The sequence below is a fragment of the Pleurodeles waltl genome, chromosome 2_1 (assembly GCF_031143425.1).
Source record: "Pleurodeles waltl isolate 20211129_DDA chromosome 2_1, aPleWal1.hap1.20221129, whole genome shotgun sequence".
NCBI classification, from domain to species: domain Eukaryota; kingdom Metazoa; phylum Chordata; class Amphibia; order Caudata; family Salamandridae; genus Pleurodeles; species Pleurodeles waltl.
Window position 1 is genome coordinate 452,875,633 of NC_090438.1, and position 27,993 is coordinate 452,903,625.

The window sequence follows — 27,993 nt, forward strand, 5'->3', positions numbered from 1 at the left end:
CACAATCAATAAATCAAAACACAGCCAATGCTTTTACTTAAAATGAATAGTACTGTCAATGTACACATAATTACATAATGCACAAACATATCAATTATTTAAGTCAGGGTTAAAACAATTGAAGCCCTTTTGAATGGGTTTCTCGGGCCAACCAGGGTGCAAATCTGCACCCTAAAGATTTATCACAAGGGACAAATGACACCAAAAACATTGCATTTCTCATTTATCTGTGAGCTATGATTAGGCAACTTGCCAACTGGCAGGCTTTTACTTGAAAACGATTAATACCCTGAAATAGGCTTATTCCAAGAATAAGTTACATTGCACAATCAAAATGGTTGGTCCTACTGGTTTTATCAGGTCTATCTCAATTCAGAAGAGAGGGCTACTAACTAAAATAATCACTTTTTGCACTTATAGGATACATCTATTTAATTGTACATTCACATGATTTAGATAATGAGAACCCAGGCATAGACAGACTAATCAGAACTCAGGCAGGTGAACACAGTTTTAAAACAAAAACAAATATAACATAAGGTTTCTCCACAGAGACACTTCAAAGTCTTTCCTTCACTAATTAACAATGACATACTGCTGATGGATATTTAGATTCCAAATCTGCCCCATTCCTGCAGCTTGGGGTTCCTAATCGCCATGGAATGGACCTTTTAACTTCTAAGGAACTTGATCTGCAATACAGTCATTAACTCACTCTGCCAGGCAGCTCTAACAGTGAATTTCATTGAGGGCTAGCTCAGAGATCAGTGATCCCACATAAACATTATTAACATAGCCATCTAATGTAAATCTGACAAACCTTACATATGGAATCTTAGCCAAGAAAAATATATACAAGGGAGCAATGATGACCCTTATCCATTGTTTCACTCCAAAGTTATAGTTTAAGCATAAAAGTACATGCACCCATGAGAAATGATGCATACACGTTTAGTCCCCTAATAAATTAGGACAATAATAGTAAAATGTACTTGACCCCGTCTTCTACAGTTTTACTTATGCACAGATGCCAGGCTGTCAGATAATAGCTTTCTTCACCCAGTTTGCACATGCAAACCTTATACAAGCTATTTACCCGTCTTGTGCATAGGAGTTGGCTGCCATGATTTGAGGACCATGCTCACGGTAATAACAGGAAGGGCAAGGTGATGCACTTCACAGAAATTCATGAGTGCAGATTTCTTACAAGGGAGGAGAGTTCCAATATGCACACAATATGTGGGAGCTCCTAAGTATGGGGATTCATTTCTACGATGCATTTATTATCCGAAGAACATGGGTAGAGGTGGTACACACTATAAATCCCAGGGCGCCACAGAACTCTTATGAGACTTGCAGGGTTGAAAACCATCTTGCATTCATGGCGTATACTACGTTCCTTGTATGGATGAGTATTCTTTGAATTTCAATATCCTCAGTTATTTCAACCAAATTCTTGTTTCCAAAGTTGGAATATAAACTCTACACCTTGAGATATGAGAGATCGTCATAGCCAGAAAGCATTCTGGGATAACATTCAAATATATTATTTATTTGAGCATTGTTTTGGCAAGCCATACTTCTCAAAGACTGTGAACTCTAACCTGCATTGTTTTCTCAATGAGAGGGAAAGAACGATTCTCATTTCTACAAACCTGTTTTTATTTTCTTTAGCTACAATATGGTATAGAGAACCAATTTAATTTATAAATCACTAATGGTAGCTACATAACAAGTATTGTAATTCAAGTATTCTTTTGTACGCATAATGTTTATTTCTTTACTTATATATTTATATATTTGTTTAGGAGAATTTGTATACAGTGCACTATCACTCTAATGGAGTTTCTTGAAATTGGCACCTGGATGTCATGGAAGATGATGGAAGGTGGAGTTACTGCGAAACAGTCATGTTTTTAAGGTTTTCCCAAAATGTAACAGTTGAGATATGGAGTGAATTTCAGATGTAGTCTTACACTAGGGAATTGCTGCTTGAACCCTGAATGTTCTGCTTCCATGCCTGGCCTATTTGCTTTGGCAGAGGTGGAAGGATACTGAGGTTATTATTTTTAGGTTACCAATGGCCCTGTCCAGAGCATTTTGAAATTATTGAAGGTGAACAACTTCCTTCTTAGGAAGGCAAAGGCCCCCTAGAAGTAAATCCATTTTTGTTGTTCTCTCACCTCAATGTCATTTATTCCTGGAGACTTCCAAGATTCTTTTAGTACTATTCACGTCAAGTGATTATTATGCCACTTGTCTGTGTGGTGCATCACTAAGTGTTCCTTTTTTTGTGGCTGAGGGTTCTGATATTACTGTTGTACTTACTTCACTTATTTTGTTTTCGATATAGTGTTTCTCACACAGGCAAAAAATTTAATCTATAAGATACTTGCTTTTATATTTACTATGTGTAGATAATGTTCGTTTACTGTTCTTATATTCAAAACTAATGATATATTTGCCTATACCTCTTGTTCCACATTTATGAAAACCTGTTAGGGATCAACACCACATAGTTCAATGAGATGTGTTGAATGTGGAATGCAGAGAAATGTATGACTAAATTATGGCTCAGTGTTCACCCCTGTCTAAAGCAAATGGAATTTTTTAGTCTCTCATTTGTCCAGTAAATAAAGTCTCCCGGTTCTTTTTTTATCAATGATCTGATTTGTTACCTATTTTCATTGTAAGTCACTACTGTAATTGTTAAATCTCCAGATTGGTTTGGTTTACCAACAGTACATTTTACTCCCTTGTACTCCTTTTCACTAATTGTGCTTGGGTAACCTTTCAGGTAAGAGATATATTTTCTTATCTTGTAGTTGCAATGTGTCTTATTCTTCTCTTGTGTTGCAGTATTTGTGAATTCAGAAAAGTGTTCACAAGCTCAATTTCCTTTAATGTTTTATTATGTTCACTCATATAGTACAAAATAGTATTTCTATCTCATGGCTGTCTTTATGAAGTTATGTGTAAATTACTGTTATCCACAAAAATGGGGAGGTCCAAAAAGTCTATTGAAGACCTGTGTCTGGGACCTACCATGGTGCGTGTGACTGGAGAAGGGGCCCTTGCCTTCACCTCAGAGGAGTTGGAGAGTCTGGTGTATGGCGTGCCATTTCCAAGGACCCTGGGGTCTACGGCAGGCGGAGCACCCACTGTCGGAAACAGTGGGAGGACCTGAGACGCTGGGCACAGAAGACTGAAGAGGCCCAACTGGGGATGGCCTCCCAACGAGGATTTGGTGCCCGTCGAACCCTGACCCACTCGATGGCCCGCATACTGGCGGTGGCCTATCCTGAGCTGGATGAGCACTTGAGGGCATCACAACAGCCACATAGGGGCCCATCGTTACAACTTATGCCTGGTAGGGTGGTATCCATTAGGGGATGTGTGTCAGTGGGTGCCCCTTGGCCAGGCCTGACATTACAGAGTAGGTCCCATGTTGGGTAGAGTTTTGAAGTGATATTCCTCCTACCTAGCTTGTAGGTATCCTCTACTGGGCAGGGCTGTGTGGGTCCTGGGTATGCTGCAATTGGCGAGATGTGTCCCTCCCCATGCCCTGGTGGCTAGCATAGGTACTGTTAGTGAATTGCATAGTGCGTAGGCCTGTTCCCTGTGAGTGAGTGTGGTATGTACGTCAACTGTGGTGTTGATGCAGCCATTGACCATGTGTATCCTTTGTCTTTCCTGTCCTTTGTTTTGTCATCCTGTCCTTATGTGCATTAGCATCATCTGGTGGAGGAGCAGAGGCACCGGCAACGGAGGGAGCTGCATTCCACAGGACCCAGGAGCAAGAGTTTACTGAAGCTGAGGGCACCAGTGGGACAGAGGGCGAGGGGAGCCCCGCGGCAGAGATAGGAGGGGACAGTTCGGACACAGATACCCCCCTGATGGAAGCTCCATGGTGGTTGCAGACACTTCTGTGACCACCCCAGCAACAGGTACATCCGCCTCCCCCTGTACCAGCACCGCCCTCCCAGCAGCACCTCATTGAGATACCTGTGCCTGCTTACCCAGTAGGGTGGACATCTCCTTTGCCCCAGGCACCTCAGGCCCTGCCCCAGTTAGCCGTGCTTCCTGAGTGAGGAGGCTATTGACCTCCTGTGATCCATCTTTGTTGAGCAGTCAACCATTGTGAATGCCATCCAGGGGCTGGCAGCCCAAATGCGACAGACAAATGCACTCCTGGAGGGCATTCACACTGGCATGGCGGCTCAACAGAGATCAATCCAGGCTCTGGCCTCCTCTCTGATGGCAGCCATTGTCCCTGTTTCTAGCCTCCTCCCTCCAACTTCCTCTTCCCAATCCCATTCCCCTCAAACCCAACCTATCCCAAGCACACAGGCAGACCAGCATCCACACAAGACAACACACAGGAGTGGTTCAGGCAAACACAAGCACCACACATCATCCCACAGGCACTTACACAAACACCATCCAGAATCTCTACAGGTGAGAGACTGTGACCTTGCACTCCCCAAAATCTGCTTCACTGGGCACAATGCCCCCTTCAGAACCAGTGAAGGTAGTCAGCCAGGTGACAGACTGTGGCTTTGTACTCCTCAGGACCAAGCAGTTGGCAAACCACCCACTTGAGCGGCTGTGGTCTTGCACTCCCCAGGACCAAGCAGTGGGCAAACCACCCACTTGAGAGACTGTGGCCTTGCACTCCCCAGGACCAAGCAGTGGGCAAACCATCCACTTGAGAGACTGTGGCCTTGCACTCCCCAGGACCAAACAGTGGGCAAACCACCAACTTGAGAGACTGGGGCTTTGCACTCTCCAGGACCAAGCAGTGGGCAAACCACCCACTTGAGAGACTGTTGCCTTGCACTCCCCAGAACAGCACACACGGCATGTAGCCCGTTCCAGGACCAGTGGCGTTGTACCATCTTCTGGTTGAGGTGCCCCCCCCATTCCCTGTCCCCCTGAGGTGCCTGTCTGTTTTCGACCTGATGCCCCTGCAGTGTTCTATCCTTGTTGTTGTAGGAGTGAGGTGGGGCCTTGGCCTATGTCTTGTGGCCCTGTGGCCCAAGGACATTGAGGACTGGGCAGTGTCCCTACATTTGTAAATATGTATATACGTTTGGATTTTGATGCACTTATTCATAGTATTTTATCATATTACACTCACTTTCTTCAAATCATTTTATCCTTGCATTATTCCTGGGGGGTACAGGGTGAATATGTATTGTGACTGTATCTGCTTGTGTGTATGGTGTTGGGGGAGGGGGTGTTGTGTGTTGCATGTGTGTGTCACTCTCTTTTTCCTCTCCCCCTCCCCTGTGTGCTAGGCGGCAGTACTCACTGTGGTCATCTTCGCCGGCGTTGGTGTTCATAATGAAGCAGAAGGTAGACATGCAGCTCAGGCTCCATTGTGTCATGGTTGTTCCCTGAGTCTCCAGCGGTGAGTCGTTTCCCTTCTGTGTTCTGTTTCTGGCAAGCTTTTGATGTCGTTGGTACTGCCCCGGAAAGGGTGGCGGATAGGCCTGTCATAATACAGTGGGCGGAATATTGTCTTCCGCCTGGCTGTTGGCGGTTACCACCGCAGTGCTTGTTGATTCCGCCCTGGCGGTCGATGTGTTAAGATGGCTGTCTGTCTGAGCGATTTCGGCTGTGGTTATAATTAAATTTTTGTTACTGCCGGCCAGTTGGCGGTATTACCGCCGCTTTATCACCAACCCCAGGGTTGTAATGATGGCCTTAATGTCTTCCTCCCTACCCCTCCAAATGAAAAACATGTTATCTATAAATCTTTACCCACCCTTGGACTCTCTTGTTTAGGAAATTCTTGACATTATTTATATATTCTTTGTCAAAATGAACCCTAAATAGGTTTGGTACCTAGGGGCCAAAGGTTTCCCCTGCTCCAAGATAATTCTTTTTCTTGAAGATAATGTCATTTTTTACAGAAAAATACATTTTTCATAAGTGCTAATCTTGAACAATTTATTAGAAATGATGTAGGATTTAGCTACAGGTGGCCTCTCTCTTCTAACAAATGCTTAAAAGAATGAGTTCCCACTTACCTGAATGCAAAGTAACACAAATACTGACTAATCAAATGATGACCTCCAGTGGATTTTGCGGACTGATCCAAGGCCCACACTGTAAATGATTTTTCAACCAATACTTGTCTTCTTTTTTTTCCTTTGCCAGCCTTAAAAATATAGGCAATAATTCAAATACACAAAGCATGACTACAATTAGCATTAACATATCAACAGTGTTAAAAATGGGGTATTTGGTTGGCAGTCAGGTTACCCCCTGTCCAAGCAAGGATCCTCACTCTGGTCAGGGTAAAAGAGAATCACCCTCAGCTAACCCCTCTCACCCCCTTGGTAGCTTGGCACAAGCAGGCAGTGCTAGGTGTGAAGTATTTGTACCAACACACACAGTAACTTAATGAAAACACTACAAAATGACACTGCACAGGTTTAGAAAAATAGAAAATACTTATATAAACAAAACAAGACCAAGCAACAAAAATCCACCATACACAAGTGAAGTTATCAATTGAAAACCAAAAGGAATTGTCATGTAATTTTAAACACAACGCTAACGCTGTCAAAAATAACCCCACATGGGTGTGCGTCAAAAGGGGCTTGCGATGCATCTCTACCATTCACGATTGAGACTGTGCGTAAGTCGTTTTTTCTTACCGCAGGAGAGCGATGCGTTGATCCGAACAGCACACAGGAGTCCAGGCAGGACTTGCATCATTTTTACATGCCCAGCGATGTTTGTGTCGGAAATCCTGTTGCACGATGATTCCAAAACCACGTAGCACGGATTGCGATCTCATCAGTCTCCGTCAGCGATGTTGCGTGTCGTTTCTCCAGCCGCGTGTGTCGATCTTCCAGCCACGCTACATGTGAGCATTGATTTTAGCCACAAAGCCATTGGCGTGTCGATTTTTCAGCCGTGTCTTGGTGTTGCATCAATCTTTTACCTGTACGGCGGTCTGTGTGTGAATTTCTTACTCTTGATCTGCCAGCTTCTCCTTTCAGGAATCCAGGAACTGGATGGGCACCACTTGGCAGGGTAGGAGTCTCAGCAGAGGCTCCAGGTGGTGGCAGAGTAAAGTCTTTGCTGTCCCTAAGACTTCAACAACAGGAGGAAAGTTCAGTTTCAAGCCCTTGGAGAGTTCTTCACAAGAATGAAGGCACACAAAGTCCAGTCTTTGTCCTCTTGCACAGGCAGAAGCAGGAACTGCAGGATAGCTCCACAAAGCACAGTCACAGACAGGGTATCTCTTCTTCCTCAGCTCTTCAGCTCTTCTCCAGGCAGAGGTTCCTCTTGGTTTCTAGCAGTGATCTAATGTCTGTGCTTTTGGGTGCCCGTTTTATACCCATTTTGCCCTTTGAAGTAGGCTTACTTCAAAGAAAAGTCTCTCCCATTAGTGAAATCTTGCCTTGCCCAGGCCCCAGACACACACCATGGGGGTGGAGACTGTATTGTGTGAGGGCAGGCACAGCCTTTTCAAGTGTGAGTGACCACCTCTCCCCTCCTTCCTAGCACAGATGGCTCATCAGGAAATGCAAGCTACACCCCAGCTCACTTTGTGTCACTGTCTAGTGAGAGGTGCAACCAGCCCAACTGTCAAACTGACCCAGACAGGGAATTCACAAACAGACAGAGTCACAGAAATGGTTTAAGCAAGAAAATGCTCACTTTCTAAAAGTGGCATTTTCAAACACACAATCTTAAAATCAACTTTACTAAAAGATGTATTTTTAAATTGTGAGCTCAGAGACCCCAAACTCCACATGTCCATCCGCTCCCAAAGGGAATCTACACTTTAATCATATTTAAAGGCAGTCCCCATGTTAACGTATGAGAGGGATGGGCCTTGCAACAGTGAAAACCAAATTTAGCAGTATTTCACTGTCAGGACATATAAACCACATTAGTATATGTCCTACCTTAAACATGCACTGCACTCTGCCCATGGGGCTACCTGCGGCATACCTTAGGTGTGTCTTGCAGGTAAGAAAAGGAATATTTAGGCCTGGCAAGTGAGCCATGTTTACAGAGATACTATTGTGGGTGGCACAACCAGTGCTGCAGGCCTACTAGTAGCATTTGATTTACAGGACCTGGGCACCTCTAGTGCACTGTATTAGGGACCTAACAGTAAATCAAATATGCCAATCATGGATGAACCAATTACATACACATTTTGTATGGGAGCACTTGCACTTTAGCACTGGTTAGCAGTGGTAAAGGCCCCAGAGTAACAACAACAGCAAAAACAGAGTCCAGCACCCATCAACAACCTGGGAACCAGGCAAAAAGTTAAGGGAGACCACGCCAAGGATGAAATGTCTAACAAACAGTGACATATGCTGTGGAAAGAAATATTGAAAAGTTCATTATAGAACCATAATATGTGAAATTCATCATAATTCATCGAAAACATAGGGATATAGGCCCTCATTACAAACCTGGCGGTCGGCGTAGAAGTGGTGGCAATAACACAAACAGGCCGGCAGAAATAAAATATATATTACAAGCATGGCGGTTACCGCCAAGCCAAACTGCAACTTCTACACTCTGACCGCCAGGGTGGTAACAACCACTGGGCTGGAGAGTTCAGTCTCCAGTCCGGTGGCCGTCACTAAACCGCCGGTGGTATCATGACCCCGCATACCGCCATGGATTTCGTGGGGTTCTGTACTGCCACAAAATCCATGGCGGTAGGCACTATCAGTGCCAGGGAATTCCTTCCCTGGCACAGATAGGGGTCTCCCCTCCCCCTCCCCAGATTCCTCCCCCAAACCCACGTCCCCCCTACCATCCCCTAAATGTGGCAGGACCCCCTCCCCAACCCCCGCCCACATTGACACACACACCCCCACCCCCCTACACACACACTCACACAACTACTACACGTACACGCAGGCATACACGCACACATACACACAGGCATAAGTGCACACACTTCCCATATACACAACACACTCCCCGCATGCATACACGCACTCACACACCTCTCTACACACTCACACGGACACCCCAATGCACCCACACACCACACAACACCCCCTACCCTCCTCCCCTAACGGACGATCACCTTACCTGTTCCGGTGATCCTCCGGGAGGGAACAGGATGCATGGGGGCTGCTCCGCCACCAGCTCCCTGTCACCAGAACACCGCCACGCCGAATCCTGGGACGTGATTCGGTGGGCGATGTCCTGATGACATGGCAGTGGAGCAGCCTCCACTTCACTGCCGACCGCCAGTATGGCTGCTGGTGGCTCTCCATCCAAAAAAGGGCAGAGGGCTGACATCACTCATGATACGCTGGGTGGAAAACCGCCTGCACTGGCGGGCTTCAGCACGGCGGTACCTCAGCGGTCTTTGAAAAAGACCGCTGAGGTCCATATGAGGGCCATAATGTTTCAATCACAAATATCAATCTTTAAGACATAGCATGATCTCAGCTTTTATTTTTCAATGAATGCCTTACATTGCTCCTGCTCTTAAAATTAATTAACAGCAATGCAGATTTTTAAGGAACTCAGCATCATCAAATTTTGAAAAGCTGTTCGACAACTGCTGGTGGCCAAAGAGTTTAGAAAAAACTCACCAAATGATTTATTTGGGCAGCTGTAAAACTTGCAAAAAATGAAAACGGGCATAAATGTCTGTGCAAATTCATATTTGCATCCTATTGATGCAGATAGGTCAGCTTTGATTTCAGCTACTGCGTTACAACTCAACCTGCTTAAAGCTTTGGATGCAGAATTAACCACAGGCATGTGATGAGTAATGTCCATTTTAGGCTACCATTCTGAATTTGTTTAGGACGTTTAGCATGGGGAACTAGTCCAGGCTGACATCCACAGATCAAAGGAGAACATTTACTTCTAGCTCTATGGAATTGCTATATTCATCGGTGATGCATATCCTGAGAGAAGGGAAGTCGAAGTAATATTTTAGCAAACATTTATGCCTACCTGTAGTGCTTTAGTATTTACATAGACCAACAATCCCATCATGTGCAACACATAGGAAACACATTTACATGCTATGCTAAACTTATATAGTAAAAAGAACATGCATCCCACGCTGTCTATTAGCAAACCTGCTCATACATTGCACAGACTTAACAACTAATTTTTCCAAATCAAGGACCATATATGACAATAGAATCACATATCTGTGATAAGTAGATCTAGCAGTGATCTACCATGCACCTTAGGTGAATCAGGGTGGTACAGCTCTTTGTTTAATCAATTTTTGTATAGATTGACCAGAAAGAGTACTAAAATACACCACTGACAGATCCCTCAAGCTGAAGAAGGTGAACTGCGCTCATCAGGCTCATTCGTAAAGACAGAACGCAAGGTAGTACTCATCCATGTACACTTACATGCATTAACATATTCATATATCAATAGTATAAAGAAAAAGAATGAATGGAGCGAACTTTGCCCTCTTTACACTTTTGGTAATAGTCTTGGAAATTTCAGGGCCAATTCACAAAGGCTTAGACAAGCATGTAAAGGAGTACACCTGTAGTACTAATTCCCATACTCACAAAAAGTTTTGTGAAACTGCCCCATTATGTTTCCTCCCCTGAGGCCTCAAGCTGTTCATAAATTTGCTCCTGGAGCTGCACTAATTCTGAGGCTACCACGTCAAGAATATTACCCCCTACAGTCTACATTGGTCTACCAAGACTAATGTCGAAGACAGGTCCATAGAGACCTAATGAATGGCACGTTTTTAGCATGACACATGTTATGGCTAAAAGGCAGAGACTTACACATTGTTCCTTTGTACCAAACCATCCCAAAAGTAAAATTGAACATCAGCAATGGCATTACACTCATGGTCCTCGCACAGAGCAGAACCATTCTGAGGACATTCTTTGAAGATCAACCCAGGCAACATGCCTATCACAGTGTTTGTCAGAATGATTACCACTTCTGAAGATAGTGATTGTTATGAATAGCTCTCAGTAAGTGTGACTACATTGACTGCCACTTCATTCTAAATCTTGCTATTCAATACTATACTGCACTGTTACTATGCCATAACACGGTACTGAGTGACATCACAGATGACACATTCTTCGCTCTTGTCAATTTAGAGTCACTTTGAGCCCCTCAATGAAAAACATCTCTGTTAATCACTGCTACCCATTAGAACTCTATGCATAGTTGAAAGGTGCCAGCACTCTGCAAATTATAACTGATTAAATAAAGTATTTTGAATTCATAAATGGGGCCCAGAGGTCAATATTGGTCTTAAAACAATGGTGTAGTAAAGGCCCCTGCAGCCCCCACGGTGCAGGGGTGCCCAAGCTCCAGGGGGTTCCCTCAACAAAGTACCCTGGCCTTAGAGCTCCTGAGTGAGTCGTGAAGGGGCCTCTCCATGTACTTTGCAGGGGGGACTCAATTACTCAATTTTCATTACCCCACTCCCTTATAAAGATCTACAGGCACATGTTTCAGACTTGGAGTTTTATTCACAATTGCCAACTTACCTGGCTAAGAGAGAAATGTATTCTTCTGAAAATATAACTCAATTGAGGGAAACAGCCGTCATACCAAGCAGGTATACTGCTATAGACCTAAAGCTTCTTCTATCCATTGCTCCACAAGAATACTTACTTCCAAAACTGTATCCATAGTTTACTTTTTCCAGATACCATCTTCCAGTATGGTCTAAATTCCTGATAATAACACACTACTTTCAGCCTTCCAATGCTCTGCCGGAAGAATTAAGGTCCTCATTACAACCCTGGCGGTGAGTGATAAAGTAGTGGTAATACAGCCACCAGGCTGGTGGAAAGTACGCCAAATTATTAGCATGTCGGTGATAACTCCCATAGACAGCCAATGTGCCACATCAACCGCCAGGGCGGTAACAACACACACCATGGCTGTAGCCGCCAAAAGCCAGACAAAAGACAAAGTACCGCCCACCATTTTAAGACACACAAATCTGCCACCTTTTTCGGGGCGGTACCAATGCCATCAAAAGCCTGGAGGAAACAGAGCTCAGAAGAGAAAGGACTCACCGTCGGAGACACAGGGAATAGCAATGCCGCCATGGAACCCGAACTGCAAGTCTTCGCGATGATCTTCTACGTTATGCTCCACCTGGAACACCAATGTCGACAAAGAGGACGGCGGTGAGTGCAGCCGCCAAGCACACAAGGGAGGGAGGGAGGAAAACGACGGTGACACACACTCGCACAACACACACCCGACACACACACCATACACACAACCAGCTGCAGACGTAAACCAATGGCAATCGAAACACAGCAGAATAACTTAAAGTACCAGAGTACGGATGTACAGAAAATGTATTAGCTTAGCAACACCCACCATACAAACCAAATATATACAAATGTTCACAAAGGGCCAATTCCCAGTCCAAAGTCATAAGGGCACACAAGGCCACAGGGCACAGTCCAAGATCCAACTTGTATCCTGACATCATCTGGAGAGAACACTGCAGGGGCATCATTTTGCAAGTGGGCAGGCACCTCAGGAGGATGTGGGGCACCTCAGCAGAATACGGGAACTTCCCCACTGGTTCTGGAGGGGGCTCCATCCCCATTTCTCTGTGTTGGGGAGTGCAAGGTCACAGTCCAAGAGCTGGGGAACATGCCCACTGGTTCTGGAGGGGGCTCCATGCCCATTTGTTTTTGCTGGGGAGTGCAAGGCAACAGTCACTGAGCTGGGTAACATGCCCACCGGTTCTGGAGGGGGATCCATGCCCATTTCTCTGTGCTGGGGAGTGGAAGGTCACAGTCCATGAGCTGGGGAACATGCCCACTGGTTCTGGAGGGGGTTCTCTGCCCATTTCTCTGTGCTGGGTAGTGCAAGGTCACAGTCACTGAGCTGGGGAACAAGCCCACTGGTTCTGGAGGGAGCTCCATGTCCATTTCACTGAGCTGGGGAGTGCAATGTCATAGTCACTCAGCTGGGGAACATGCCCACCGGTTTTGGAGGGGGATCCATTCTCATTTCTCTGTGCTGGGGAGTGGAAAGCCACAGTCACTGAGCTGGGTAACATGCCCACTGGTTCTGGAGGGAGCTCCATGCCCATTTTTCTGTTCCAGGGAGTGCAAAGCCACAGTCACTGAGCTGGGAAACATGCCCACTGGTTCTGGAGGGAGCTCCATGCCCATTTCTCTGTTCCAGGGAGTGCAAGGCCACAGTCACTGAGCTGGGAAACATGCCCACTGGTTTTGGAGGGGGCTCCATGCCCATTTCTCTGTGCTGGGGAGTGCAAGGTCACAGTCACTGAGCTGGGGAACAAGCCCACTGGTTCTGGAGGGAGCTCCATGTCCATTTCACTGAGCTGAGGAGTGCACTGTCACAGTCACTGAGCTGGGGAACATGCCCACTGGTTCTGGGGGGGGGCTCCATGCCGATTTCACTGTGCTGGGGAGTGCAAGGTCACAGTCTCTGAGCTGGGGAACATTCCCACTGGTTCTGGAGGGTGACCCTTGTGCAGCAGTCAACGGAGGGGTGCTTACATGTCCTCCGCTGGTGGTGATAGCTGCACTGCCTCAGCTGGTGGTGAGGGCTGCTCTGTGGCAACAGATGATGGTGCCTCCTGGCCTGCTGGCGGTGATAGCTGCATTGCCTCAGCTGTTGTTGAGGGCTGCTCTGTGGCAACAGGTGATGGTGCCTCTTGGCCTGCCTCTGCTGGCGGTGAGGGCTCCGTGACCACAGGGGGTGGCTGTGGTGGTTGTGGTCTCACCCTCCCAGCCTCTGATGGAGTTGGGGGCTTCATTCTCTCCATGGTAGGAGGTGCAGGCACCTTCCCCTTCTTGGCTGTAGGTGTTGTGGGCTCCTTCCCCTTCCTGGCTGTAGGTGTTGTGGGCTCCTTCCCTTTTCTCGTTGTTGGAGTGAAATCCCTCACAGTCCTGCCTCCACGACGAGGAGGTGCATCCACTGTCCCCGTGGACTGTTTGGCTGAGGTGCTGGGATGCCTGGTTGGCATGCTGATTCTATGGGCAGGACGAGGGGGAGGGAAGAGGTCAAGTTGGGCAAGGAAAAACTTCTTAGGGACGGTGGGGCGGGAGGAGGGATGAGAGTGGAGGTTGAGGGAGTGGTTGTTGGAGGTGTACGCCTGCTGGACTTGAGTGCAGTGGTGGGTAGCTTTTGGGTGTCTGTGTCCTTTAGGAGGGGGAACAGACACAGTGGGAGAAGTGGGAGGAGCTGTCTGCTAGTGAGGTGTGAGTGCTGCTTGGTGTGGTGATGCTGGTGGTGGATGTTGATGTGATGCATGTGGACGTGACTGGGAGGGAGGTGGAGAAGGAGAAGGACGGGGAGACAGTGGAGGCAGTGGATGTTGTTGTGTCTGCAACTGTATGGTGTTTGCATGAGTGCTTGTGGGATGAAGTGTGGTGCTTGTGTTTGCCTGTGCCACTCTTGGGTGTTGTCTTGTGTGCATGCTTGTCTGTATTTGTGCCTAGGATGGGTTGGGGTTTAGGAGAATGGGACTGGGAAGTGGTAGTTGGAGGGGGGATTGTAGAAAGAGGTAGAATGGCTGCGATCAGAGAGGTGGCCAGAGCTTGAATCGATCTCTGTTGGGCCACTGGTCCACCATAAATGCCCCTCAGGAATGCATTGAATTGTTGCATCTGGGATGCCAGCCCCTGGATTGCATTCACAATGGTTGATTGCCCTACAGAAATGGATCCAAGAAGGTCAATAGCCTTGTCACTCAGGGCAGCAGGACTCACTGGGGCTGGGCCCGAGGTGCCTGGGGCGAAGGAGATGCCCACCCTCCTGGGTGAGCAGGCACGGGCAACTCGCTGAGGGGCTACTGGAAGGGCGGTGCTGGTAGATGACCAGGGAGCTTCCATCTGAAGAGGTATCTGAGTCTGTGTTGTCTCCCCTTACCCTCCATCCCACTGGTTCCCTCGGCGTCGGTGTACTCTGCCTCCTGGGTCCTGTGGGATGCAGCTCCCTCTGTTGCCAGTGCCTCTGCTCCTCTGCCAGATGATGATAATGCACACAAGAACAGCATGAGAAAACAAAAACGGGGGTGAGACAAAGGATACACTGGGTCAATGACTGCACCAACACCACTATTGATATGCGCACAGGGAACAGGCTTAAGCCCTTTGCATTGCACTACTAGTGATATGGCTAGTCACTAAGGCAAGATGAGGACCACACACCACCAACTGCAGCACTCCTGGGACGACGATGCCCTGGCTGAAATGGACTGCTAACAAGCTTGGTTACCTGTATTTGCCATATACCCATTACCCTTCAGTTCACCCACGCTGCAATGTCTGGCCTGGCCTTAGGGGCACCCACTAACACACATCCACCACCCGGATACCACCCCACCAGCCAAAATATGTATTGATACCCACTGTACTCACCCCTTTGTGGCTGCTGTGATTACCTCAAGCACCCATCCAGCTCAGGGTAGGCTACCGCCAGTATGCAGGCCATCAGAGGTCAGGGTCCGACGGGCACGCCTTCCTCATTGGGAGGCCATCCCCAGCTTTGCATCTGTGGTCTTCTGTGCCCAGCGTCTCTGGTCCTTCCACCATTTCCGACTGTGGGTGCTCTGCCTGCCATAGACCCAGAGGGTCCGCACTTCCTTGCGATGGCATGCCATATTCCCTTCTTTTGATGGGCACTGAACTGCAGAGGCAATACAGACAGGAGAACACCATTAAACAAACAGTCCAGCCTGTCACACAAATAACCCACCATACCCGTTTCCATCACCATTGGCACACACATAGCCCAGCTCACAACATGTACACCACCATTAGACATACCCCCACCTCCCTACCCTCCTTACACGATGCTTGCATACACACCTCCATGCATAATTTCCACATGCATTGTGCCCAAAATGTACTCACCTGTTGGTCTGGAGGCCCATACAGCTGTCTGTACTGGGGTAAGACCCCATCCACCAGTCGCTCCAACTCCTCCTAAGTAAAGGCTGGGGCCCTTTCCTCGGTTATATGGGCCATGGTAGGTTTCAGACACAGGCAGCAGCAGCACATGCAGTATAGGTGTTCTCCTGTTGAAGGTCAGGAAACAACTGAGGAATCAGATAGAAGATGGCGGTCATGTCCCCGGGGGTGTACACCATCACCGCCGGCGTAGATCCCCATTGACCACTGTACTCCATAGAGCACCATATTTTCCAATGACAAATTGCACGGCGGTGCACGACCGCCTTCCGCCACAACTCCCAACGTCAGCGGAATAACCTCACTTCCACCTGTCCCTCCACACAGGACAGGCTGTCGCCATTTCAGTGGGGGGGAAACAAGCTTATAGACAACTACTGCATCACAGATTAGATTGGCACATACTTCACCATTTACACTGTCCCAATACATAAGTGCACCATGTGGACTGCAGTTGCGGTTTTGTTGTTCCAGTTGTGACACCATACTCACTCTTGTGTTCATTAGATACCTACCGCTGCTGATAAATAGGAGGTGGAGACATACGCCTGTGTACAGAACTCTGGTGGACTTGGCTACACTGGAGGAAAGGCATATAATACTCACCTATAGACTGGACAGGGCCACAATCACAGAGCTTTGTGCCCAGTTGGAGCCTGACCTGATATCAGCTATCCGTCATCCCACTGGGATCCCCCCTCTTGTGCAAGTTCTATCAATGCTCCATTTCCTGGCAACTGGTTCTTCCCAAGTGACAGTGGGCTTGGCAGCAACAATGTCACAGCCCATGTTTTCAACCGAGCTGACAAAGGTTTTGTCTGCCCTGGTAAAACACATGTGCAGATACATAGCTTTCCCCTATGTGGAAGATTTGGCCACTGTGAAGGCCGGATTCTATGCAATGAGACATATCCCCAATATTATTGGTGCAATTGACGGGACACATATTGCGTTTGTCCCCCCTGCCAGAATGAACAGGTGTTCAAGAATCGTAAGATTTTCCACTTAATGAATGTGCAGATGGTGTGCATAGCAGACCAGTACATCTCCCACGTCAATGCTAAGTATCCTGGGTTGGTGCATGATGCCTTTGTTCTGAGGAATAGCAGCATCCCAAATGTGATGGCCCAACTACAGAGGCACAGGGTGTGGCTAATAGGTGAGCCTTGATCCCCACCCACTGTATGTTAGTGTATGCCTCTGGTGTCAACCCCATCGGATTGTGTGTGGCTAAATGTTGTCCTTCAATACTTGCAGGTGACTCTGGCTACTCAAACCTATTGTGGCTGCTGACCCTTGTGAGGAATGCCAGGACAAGGGCTGAAGAATGTTATAATGAGGCACATGGGCAAACGAGGCGGATCATCGAGAGGCCAGGTTCAGGTGCCTCCATCTGACAGGTGGATCCATGTGCTACTCACCGAGAAGGTCTGTCGGAGAGTCGTGGCATGCAGCATGTTGCACAACCTGGCCCTCAGATGCCATGCAACTTTTCTGGAGGGTCTACTGCTCCTGTGGCAGCAGTAGACCCTGCTGACAGTGAGGATGAAGAGGCTGAGGGTGAGGACAACAGAACATCAGTTATCCGTCAGTACTTCCAATGACACACAGGTGAGACAGTGCAGATTAACATTTCTTTGACTATTGCTGTATTCTGTGTGGCTGTGTCATGATGCATTCACTTCCTTTTACCTCTACTTACTGTCACCTATGGTTTGTCATTTTGCAGATGTTGTTGATATAACTGTGTACTGATGTGCTGACTAAAACCAGTTACAGGTCATTATTTATATGCACTCACAATGTACAGTACATTTGCAATGGATGAAACTGTTTCAATGAATACACATTTTCAACACATGACATACAATCAGTTGAGTTGTGTCCAAGGGTGTTTATTGTTGTGCTAAGGAATTGAGGGGAAAGTGCAATGTAATGGGGTGATAATGGAGGAAAGTCCAGGATATTGTTCTAGTCTGTTTGTAGCACAGGTCCAGTGTCCAAGGGGCCATAGGAAGGGGGGCAATGGTATTTCAAAGAGGACAAGGTGACAGGGTGGGACACAAGGAGGAAAATCAGGAGAGTCTCATTTCTTGGCGGTGGTCTTGGCTAGTGTCTCTGACTTATTTCTGGGTCGCAGGGAATGTTTGCGGGGTGGCTCACCTTCTGCAGGGGGAGGAATGCTAGTGGCCTGTGGGTCCTGTGGCGGGCCTCCTGCCCACTAGCGGCAGCGGAAGTGGAGGGCTGGTTGATGGACTGGCTAGTAGAAGCGGCCTGCTGGTGTGCTGATACCTCCCTCATGATGTTGGCTATGTCTGCTAGCACCCCTGCTATGGAGATCAGGGTGGTGTTGATGGCCTGCAAGTCCTCCCAGATCCCCTGATAATGTCCTTCCTGCAGCCGCATGTTGTCTAGGATCTGGCCCATCGTGCCCTGGGAATGTTGGTAGGCTCCCAGGATCTCGGAGAGTGCCTTCTAGAGAGTCAGTTTCCTGCTCCTGTTCTGAACCTGGCGCACAGCAGTCCTCCCAGTGTCCCTGTTGGCCTGTGCCTCTGTCCCCTGAACGGTATGCCCACTGACACTGACCCCAAGTCCCTGATTGTCTTGGGGGCAAGGTGTGGCCTGGGGTCCCTGTACAGGTGGACACACTGCTGATTGACGTGTCTTAGGGACAGAGGTCTGGGGACGCTGGGTGGGTGCTGTGTTGTTGGATCCTGATGGGGAGGCTCTGTGGTGGTCTGTGAGTGGGCTTGGGTGACCGGCTGTCCAGTGGTCCCTGATGGGCCAGATAGGTCATCCAGATCCAGAAGTCCAGAGTTACTGCCATCACTAGGGGCATCTTCTGTTGGGGGACTGGATAGTTGTGGCACCTCCTCTCCACTGACATTGGCAGGGGTACCTGTGGGGATGTCAGTGGTGTATTATGCTTCATGTGTATGACATATTGTATATCCCTGGCTTTCCCTCTATGGTTGCTGTTGCCCTGCCACCTTTTGTTTATGTATGGGGATGTATTGTGTGATTGTTAGTTTGCCTATGCTGTGCATTCTTTGGTGATGGGTGTCCATACAGGGCTGGGAGGGCTGTCCATGCATTGGTATAACAGGCAGGGGTTGGCATGGAGGTTAGACATATGTGTAGGTTCAGTGTGTGGGATGGAGTGGAGTGATGGGACTGAGGGTGAGGTTGTGAGATGGCATGCAGGTATGGGGGTGATAGGTAGTAAATGTTGACTTACCAGTGTCCAGTCCTCTGGCCACTCCAGAGAGTCCCTTAGGATGCAGTAATGCCAGTACTTGCTCCTCCCATGCTGTGAGCTGTGGGGAAGGAGGTGGGAGTCCACCGCCAGTCCTCTGTATGGTGATCTGGTGCATTGCTGCTATGGAACGTCATTCCACCTCTTCCTGATGTTGTCCCTTGTTCTTGGGTGCTGTCCCATGGCGTTCACCCTGTCCACGATTCTCCACTATAGCTTCATCTTCTAGGCAATGGACATCTGCTGTACCTGTGCTCCAAACAGCTGTGGCTCTACCCTGACAATTTCCTCCACCATGACCCAAACTCATCCTCAGTGAAATGGGGGAGCTTTTGTGGTGTCATGGGTGTTGTATGTTGTGTGTTGGTGAGAGTGTGTTGAGTAATGTGGTGGGGTGTGTGATGTGGGGTGCGTGAGGGTTGCATGGGTGTAAGTGGAGTGTGTGTCGTTGTCTCTGTGATGTAGGTGGCTAACTCTTGCAATCCTTTGGTGTTGGCAAAGGGTTGTGGGTAATGTAGGTGAGTGTTTTATAGTGGTGTGTATGTGTGTGTGTGGTCTGTGTATGAATGTCAGGTGTGTGTTTTTAGTATTGGCCAATGTAGTGTTGTTTTGTTTGTGGATGTCCATTCTGAGCGCAGCAGTCTGTACAGCCAATGGTTTACCGCTTTTGAATGGCCGCTGTGGTGGTTCGTGGGTCATAATGTGGTGGCCGTTGTTTTGCTGGCGTAACGGTATGGGTGTTGGTACCGCCACTTTAGCACTGACCTTTGGGCTGGCGGATTTGTGTGTGTGGCAGCCTTCTGTCGGATTGGTGTGTGTGTGTGTCATAATATGGAAGATGGATATCCACCACCGCGGCAGTATGTTGGCGGCTGTCAGCGTGGCGGTAAGCAACATTTACCACCAATGTCATAATGAGGGCCTAAATGTCTTTTGTCTTCCATATTCCCTTATGCCCAAGGCACTTTTCTGCAGTCTTTACAAGATCTCATGGGAAGGATTACCTTTACTTACCACCACATGACTAGCTTTAGCACAAGCAGAATTCAACCATTTGGTTTTATTTTATTTGAGCCTGGATTCTTAACATCTGTTGCCTATTAACAGTATAGGAATTAGAAATACATTGACAGAGTGTGCAGATGCACAATATTACCTCAAGTTCCCATATCCATCAAGACTGTCCCAATACAATTTGCAAAGAAGTTGAAGACACAGTTCTTTAAAGGCCACCACATCATGAAGCAGTAGTAGTCTACTTTTGCTCCTAAAAAATCCTTCTACACATCCAATCATATATTAATTGTGTCTTGGTCTTTAACCCTATGAAGCACTTTGCTGCTTTTTAGCTATATTCATGCTATACATACACCACATAAACAAATGCATACATACAAATTGCCTGGTTTCCAAATCCATGCCCTTGGGCATGAATTGAAGGCAATTCTTGACCATCAAAGAAGTTAGTTCTACCTATTGTCACTGAAGTCTTTCTCTTCGCATGTACTTGCCTGTTTTAGCAAGCTAGCCACTTCTCTGAAGGCCCATGCTCCTTAGTAGGGGAAGGCAGAAATATGGGAAGCACATTGGCATTGTGATCACCATTATCTCTAGTCAGAACTGTAAATGATCAGCTATGTTATATAGGTTATTGTTTAATTACATCTGCTTTAAGAGGCACATAAGTGATCTCTTGCCGGACCGAAAAAGAGAAACAAGACTAAAAGCTCAATTGAAAAGTTGTTTTTGCTCAAAAACATCCACTGAAATAGGCAAGACAAAATTCAGAAGTGAGGAGATTTTTATAAAGGAAAACAAGTCAAACCTTGAAATAGTCTATAAGATGTATACAGCCCCTATTCATATTTGTCTTTTTAGACCTTTATCTTGTTCCTCATTTTTGCAGCTGTTTGTTTGATTCAGGCAAGAAATCAAGTCCAATACATTTGGTGAAATCTATCCACATAGTTCACTTTCATGATGGTGTTATATCATCAGTATCTAGTAATATAAGAAAAAATTATTGTGATAAGTGGTGTGCCTAGTTAGCAAAGAATGTGTCGACATAGCCACTTTGAAAACAGCATAGTCATAATTTTCTGACCCTGCTTTCTCTTGAAAGAAATGGTTGTTCTATTGCTGTAGAAAAGAGTGTGCCTTTAGTAATATCATAGAAGTCTTAAATTGTAATGCTCCTATGTCTTACTTCTCCTACAAAGCTATTTCTACCTGACCCTGCAGACAGTGATTTATTTTTGGCAAGAATAATTTTCAAATGACGGATTTTCAAGAATCAATGACAAAATGTATTAAGTGGTAGAGCGTTCTACACCAAATTCATGTTTAGGTTGCCTTCCACTACACCTAAATGGCAGCAGACCCATCCATTTTCCATCAACCTTATGCACATCACAATGTACTGGAGTAAAACAAAACTATGGGGGTCATTCCGACCCTGGCGGGGACCGTGGAAGCACCGCCAACAGGCTGGCGGTGCTTCCTGGCCAATTCTGACCGCGGCGGTAAAGCCGCGGTCAGAAAAGGGGAACTGGCGGTTTCCCGCCGGTTTTCCCCTGGCCAAAGGAATCCTCCATGGCGGCGCATGGGGATTCCGACCCCCTTCCCGCCAGCCTGTTCCTGGCGGTTAACACCGCCAGGAAGAGGCTGGCGGGAACGGGTGTCGTGGGGCCCCCTAACAGGGCCCCATAAAGATTTTCAGTGTCTGCTTGGCAGACACTGAAAATCGCGACAGGTGCCACTGCACCCGTCGCACTGCAGCAAATCCGCCGGCTCCATTCGGAGCCGGCTTCATCTTTGCTGGGGCTTTCCCGCTGGGCCGGCGGGCGATCTTTTGCAGATCGCCCGCCGGCCCAGCGGGAAAGTCGGAATGTCCCCCGCGGTCATCTGACCGCGGGGCGGTGTTTGGGCGGTGCCCGCCGCCCACCGGGGTCGGAATGACCCCCTATGTCTACAAGAGATTTAAGAAAATCCAACTTTAGATGAAGGCCTGATTTAGATATTGGTAGTAACGGTCCCGCTATCGGTTTTCAAGGGGAAAACCCATCCTCCGCCTTGGAGGTGCACCCTCCCTAATTAGATGCTGGCCAGAATCATAGGCGAAAGATTGCCTGAGTCCTGCCGACTCCTGGAAGTAGTGGCTCACGGCAGGACTCTAGCCAATGATCCAGCCAAGTGAATCAAGATGTGCCTTCTTGCCAAGTTAACAATGGCGGTGTTACCTCCATACTTGAGTTGGCGGATTGGAATTGTCCCACTTGGAATGGTGAGGGCTGCACTTTTTGGACTTTGGGACACTGCCATGTAGAAAAATCTACAAGACCTAGACACATCTGACAACTAAACATCTGGGTGAGTCCAGGATGGTGTGCTTCACTTGCACCCCAAACCTTTTCCTTGCCCACAATACCCTGCAAACCTCCAACTTTGCTGGAATTCACACATTTTTCCCACATATTTGTGATGGAACCTTCTGGAATCTGTAGGAATCCACAAAATTCCCACCACTCAGCATTGTCGCATCCATACCGATAAAACGTCTGCCCCACTTGTCAACCTAAATTTCTTTTTTGTCAAACTGCCCTTTTGGACCCACTTTGGTTCTCCCTCAATTCTTACATGTTTTTGGCTCTTCCCTATCACAGCCACTTGGACCACCTACACAAGTAAAGTATAATTTTTACTGGGAGACTGAGGGTGGAAAAAATATGATTTTTTTCAGCTAAATTGTCAGGAATTCCCAAGGTGCCTCCTGCGTTATCTGTCAGTATTCCCACGGATTAGGGATAAATCATATCTCTGTTCTTGGTTAAACCTTCATGTTTCTAAGTAAACATAATGTGCTGTGTTACACAATTGGTTTTATCAATGCTTGTTTTACCAATGCTTGTTTGCTAATGTGAGCAGGTCTAGACATGTGCCTCTAATTGGGTGTGGTGACTCATCCACATATAGAAACTTTACTGCTTTCCTGATTGGCTATAAATAGCAGAGTGAAGCATGCCTCCCTGCTTGGCTTTGTTTTGGTTTGTGATCTCAGCATCTGATTTGGCAGTCCAGCCCCTGCTGTCATCGTCGTATTCAGGATTTTTGAGGCAATTCTTTTCTTCATTCCTGTACCAGCTGACACCAAGCATTGTTCCAGCACACCGGAAAAGACTGCAGCTAAGTGACTAGTATTGTCCAGGGAGTTTGTTCTTTGAGCCCCGCCCTTTCCTAGAACAGCTGGTGTATTTCAGACCTCATGCTTTTGCAGAATGCTTATCTTGAAGAGACAAACACATTTCTGAACATTCTACATTATTATTGTAGTTACTTGCCTAAATGTGCTTTAGGAAATCTGCTTGAGCTCAAGTGCTCAACAAGTGACAGTGCAATTTTAAAAGAGCATTTACATGACTTTTCTTTCTCTAATAGCATAACACTTGGATTTAAATTGTGTCATTCAGGCCTGTGTTTCAGGTTTGAGGAATTTGCTTTTGAAGGGTTTTTCACACAAACAGTGAAACCAAATCAAACTGTGCCACCCTAACAGTTTAAACCCAGAGTGGACATTTGTATTTCTTGGATAATTTTTGTTCCTTTACGTGTAACCCTATGCATGCAGGAAAGTTATTCATGATATAATTAATGCCCTTGTTTGTCTTTCGTGTGCATGATAAGTGCAACCACAGTTCTAATTGTAGTGTGCAACAGTGAATCTCTGTGAAGCCAGCCCTAGTGTTGCAGTACTTATTGTTATGGTACTCAGTTTGAGTTTTTGGTAATGCAGTGTTCGTAATTGTGCCAAAAGTTATTATTATCCAAGAAAAGTGCTGGAGCATCCCGGTGTTCTTCTACCGCTCCCATGCCGATACCAGAAAGAGAGATTCAGTTTCAAGTAAGTTGAGTGCACTAACTCTACTATCACTCTGTCAACAACGACCTGCCCCCGAAGATACAGGGTGTCTGACTGGACCGGCAAGATGTGGCAGTGTTTTGTCTCTTTCTCTTCCACTCCCACTTTCCTTTTGGGACTCCTGCTGGTGTTTTTGTGTCCACCAGGAAGGGCCGAGAGGTGTTCCAGGAGGGCGGGTGGCATACCATCGCCCCTGCAGACATCCTGCTTTTAAGGTGAGTGGCCCCGTCTTGACATAAATATAAGGTTGGCTCAGGATTCTGGGTAAGAAAAGACTGGGGGATCCATGCAAGTCACACCTCCCTGGACTCCCTCGGGTGTCTAGTTTTCAGAAATGCTTGGGTTTGGTAGGTTTCCCTATATGGCTGCTGAGCCCAGGACCAAAAACACAGGTGCCCCCGCAAAAACAGGTAGTTTTGAATTTGAGAAGTGTTGATGTGTCCAGATAGTGTTCTGGGGCGTTTCCTTTTGCAGGCACTAGGCCTACCCACACAAGTAAGGTACCATTTTTATCAGGAGACTTGGTTGAATGCTAGGTGGAAGGAAACATGTGGCTCTTCTCAGATTCCAGAACTTTCTGTCACCAAAATATGAGGAAAAAGTGTTTTTTGATCAGATTTTGAGGTTTGCAAAGGATTCTGGGTAACAGAACCTGGTGAGAGCTCCACAAGTCCACCCATCTTGGATTTCCCTAGGTGTCTAGTTTTAAAAACAGCTCAAGTTTGGTAGGTTCCCTAGATGCCGGCTGAGCTAGAGGCCAAAATCCACACCTAGGCACTTTGCAAAAACAGGTCTGTTTTATTTGGTAAAATGTGATTTGTTCATGTTGTGTTTTGGGGCATTTCCTGTCACAGGGACTAGGCCTACATGTACAAGTGAGGTACCATTTTTATCGGGAGACTTGAGGGAAATGTTGGGTGGTAGAAAATGTGTGGATCCTCTCAGATTCCAGAACATTCTGTCACCGAAATGTGAGGAAAAAGTGTTCTTTTTGCCAAAGTTTGAGGTTTGCAAAGGATTCTGCGGGAACAGAACCTGGTAAGAGCCCCCCCAGTCACCCCATCCTGGATTTCCCTAGGTGTCTAGTTTTAAAAAATGCACAGGTTGGTAGGTTTCCCTAGGTGCCAGCTGAGCTAGAGGCCAAAATCCACAGCTAGGCACTTTGCAAAAAAACACATCAGATTTCAGTATAAAAATTTGATGTGTCCATGTTTCTTTTCCTGTTGCGGGCACTAGGCCTACTTAAATAAGTGAGGTACCGTTTTTATGGGGAGACATGGGGGAGTGCTGGGTGGAAGGAAATGTGTGGCTTCTCTCAGATTCCAGAACTTTCTGTCACAGAAATGTGAGGAAAAGGTGTTTTTTTCCAAATGTTGAGGTTTGCAAAGGATTCTGTGGAACAGAACCTGATAAGAGCCCCACAAGTCCCCCATCCTGGATTCCCCTAGGTGTCTAGTTTAAAAAAATGCACGTTTGGTAGGTTTCCCTTGGTGCCGGCTGAGTTAGAGGCCAAAATCCACAGCTAGGCACTTTGCAAAAAACACATCAGATTTCAGTGTAAAAATGTGATGTGTCCACGTTGCATTTCCTGTCACGGGCACTACGCCTACCCAAACAAGTGAGGTATCATTTTTATCGGGAGACTTGGGGGAACAGCAAATAGAAGAACAAGTGTTATTGTCCCTTGTCTTTCTCTACATCTTTTCCTTCCAAATACAAGACAGCGTGTAAAAAGATGTCTATTTGAGAAATGCCTTGAAATTCACATTCTAATATGGGGACCCTGGAATTCAAAGATGTGTAAATGACCACGGCTTCCCAACATCTTATCTTATGCCCATTTTGGAAATACAAAGAATTTCTTGATACCTAATTTTTACTCTTTATATTTCAGCAAATGAATTGCTGTATTCCCGTTATGCAATGAAAACCCATTGCAAGGTGCAGTTCATTTATTGGCTCTGGATACCGGGGGTTCTTTATGAACCTACAAGCCCTATATATCCCTACAACCAGGAGAGTCCAGCAAACTTAACAGTATATTGCTTTTGAAAATCTGACATGGCAATAAAAAGTTACAGAGTAAAGCGTGGAGAAAATTGATTTTTTTACTTCAATTTCAATATTTTTTATTTCAGCTGTTAGTTTCTGTAGGAAAACCTTGTAGGAACTACACAAATATCCCCTTGCTGAATTCAGAATTTTGTACACTTTTCAGAAATGTTTAGCTTTCCTGGATGCAGCATTGGTTTCACACCCATTTCTGTTAGTAGCTGGAAGGAGGCTAAAAGCACACAATATAGTATAAATGGGATATGTCCCGGTAAAATGTCACAATTGTGTTGAACGATGTGGTTTTCTGATTCAGGTCTGCCTGTTCCGGAAAGCTGGGAACATGGTAATTTTAGCTCCGCAAACCCTTTGTTGATGCCATTTTCAGGGAAAAATTCACAAGCCTTCTTCTGCAGCCCTTTTTCCCATTTAAAAAAATAAAATAAAAAATAATCTTCGCTGTATTTTGTCTACTTTCTTGGTCTCCTCCTGGGGAGCCCACAAACTTTGGGTACCTCTAGAACCCCTAGGATGTTGGAAAAAAGTGCCCACATTTGGTGTGGGTAGATCAAGTGGACAAAAGGTTACGGGGGGTCTAACGCGAACTGCCCGAAATAGCCAAAAAAAGGCCTGGCACCTGAGGGGGAAAAGGCCTGGCAGCAAAGAGGTAATCATTACATGTAAGGAAAATAACTGTGCAGAATCAGATCTACCAGAAGTGTTTTGTATGGAATTTTTTTTTACATGGTGTTTAATGCATACATTTACCATCTGAACTGAGCAAGTGGTAAATGTGTGTAGAGGGGCTGGTGGAAGGAGGAGGTGGAGAAATTAGAACATTTTGGCTGGTAGTGGGAAGCATTCCCACACTGCCTTGCCTTACGGCCGGGCAACATCCAAGGAACGGTTCCAGGCTGCCATGGAGACCTTTATGAAGGTGATTTTGCCAGTCATATTTTCATGCAGCTAAACTGGGTCTTTGGGTTCCTGCACCAGCCAAATCCTGGGGTAAGAAGAATGCCCGCTCGTGACTGAGGGGAACCCATATTTTCTACGACATAGCAGCCTCCATACACTCATGTATCCATTATGGAGAAATAAATCTGTAACCATAACTCCGATATGGTGGTTTTCTTAAGGCGGAGATTGATGGATTTTGGGTTAAACGTATAGATAGAGACATAATATTTCAATTGATTGCAGTGGGCAGACGTAGAAATGTGTGTGAAAAAAATAATAATTGGTGTGTAATTCAAATACTATTGAAAGGGCTACTATTTATTGACTTATTTATTGACTCGGTCTTCAACTTTCTGTCTTTTAGAACAGGATCTGCACATAGGCAAGAACAGACTTCTTGAGTATACGTATTGCGTGTAGGAGGCAAGCAGTATATTTTACTTTTCAGGATTTAACAGAAAAAAACTCTTTACCCGTGTAAGCGTAGTGTACCAGCGACTTGAGTGCGTCCGGGTCCACGCCTTCCATTTTAATCTCCTCCTGCTTTGCTTCACGCACGTCATTGGTAAACATTGCAGCAAAATAATCCGATACGGCACTTAAAACCAACCTATAAATAAAAACATTTTACAGAATCAAAATTAGTTTATAATCTCTTAGGAAAGCATGAAATGTAGTTGAGTACTTGAAACCACATTTGTTTGCAGACCATTAAAATGCATTACTGAAGTGTGCAGCAGTGGGCAGGAAAGTCAAAAGGTTAATTAACTAATCTTATTTTGTGTCAGAGTGATTTCTATTTTGTTTTGCTTCACTGCTGTCAATGCCAGTATTTTGTGAAGGTACATCTCTCTTAAAACCTTGTGAGTTGGCATGCT

General features: G+C 46.4%; 1 protein-coding gene across 1 annotated transcript in view; it reads right to left on the reverse strand.

Annotated features, from left to right (window-relative positions):
* KLHL4 (kelch like family member 4) overlaps window positions 1-27,993 on the reverse strand; it is a 924,273-nt gene that overhangs the window by 440,211 nt on the left and 456,069 nt on the right. The window contains exon 3 of the mRNA XM_069213186.1: window positions 27,589-27,725. Coding sequence (XP_069069287.1) covers window positions 27,589-27,725 — 137 coding nt within the window. The remainder of the gene's footprint in view (window positions 1-27,588; window positions 27,726-27,993) is intronic.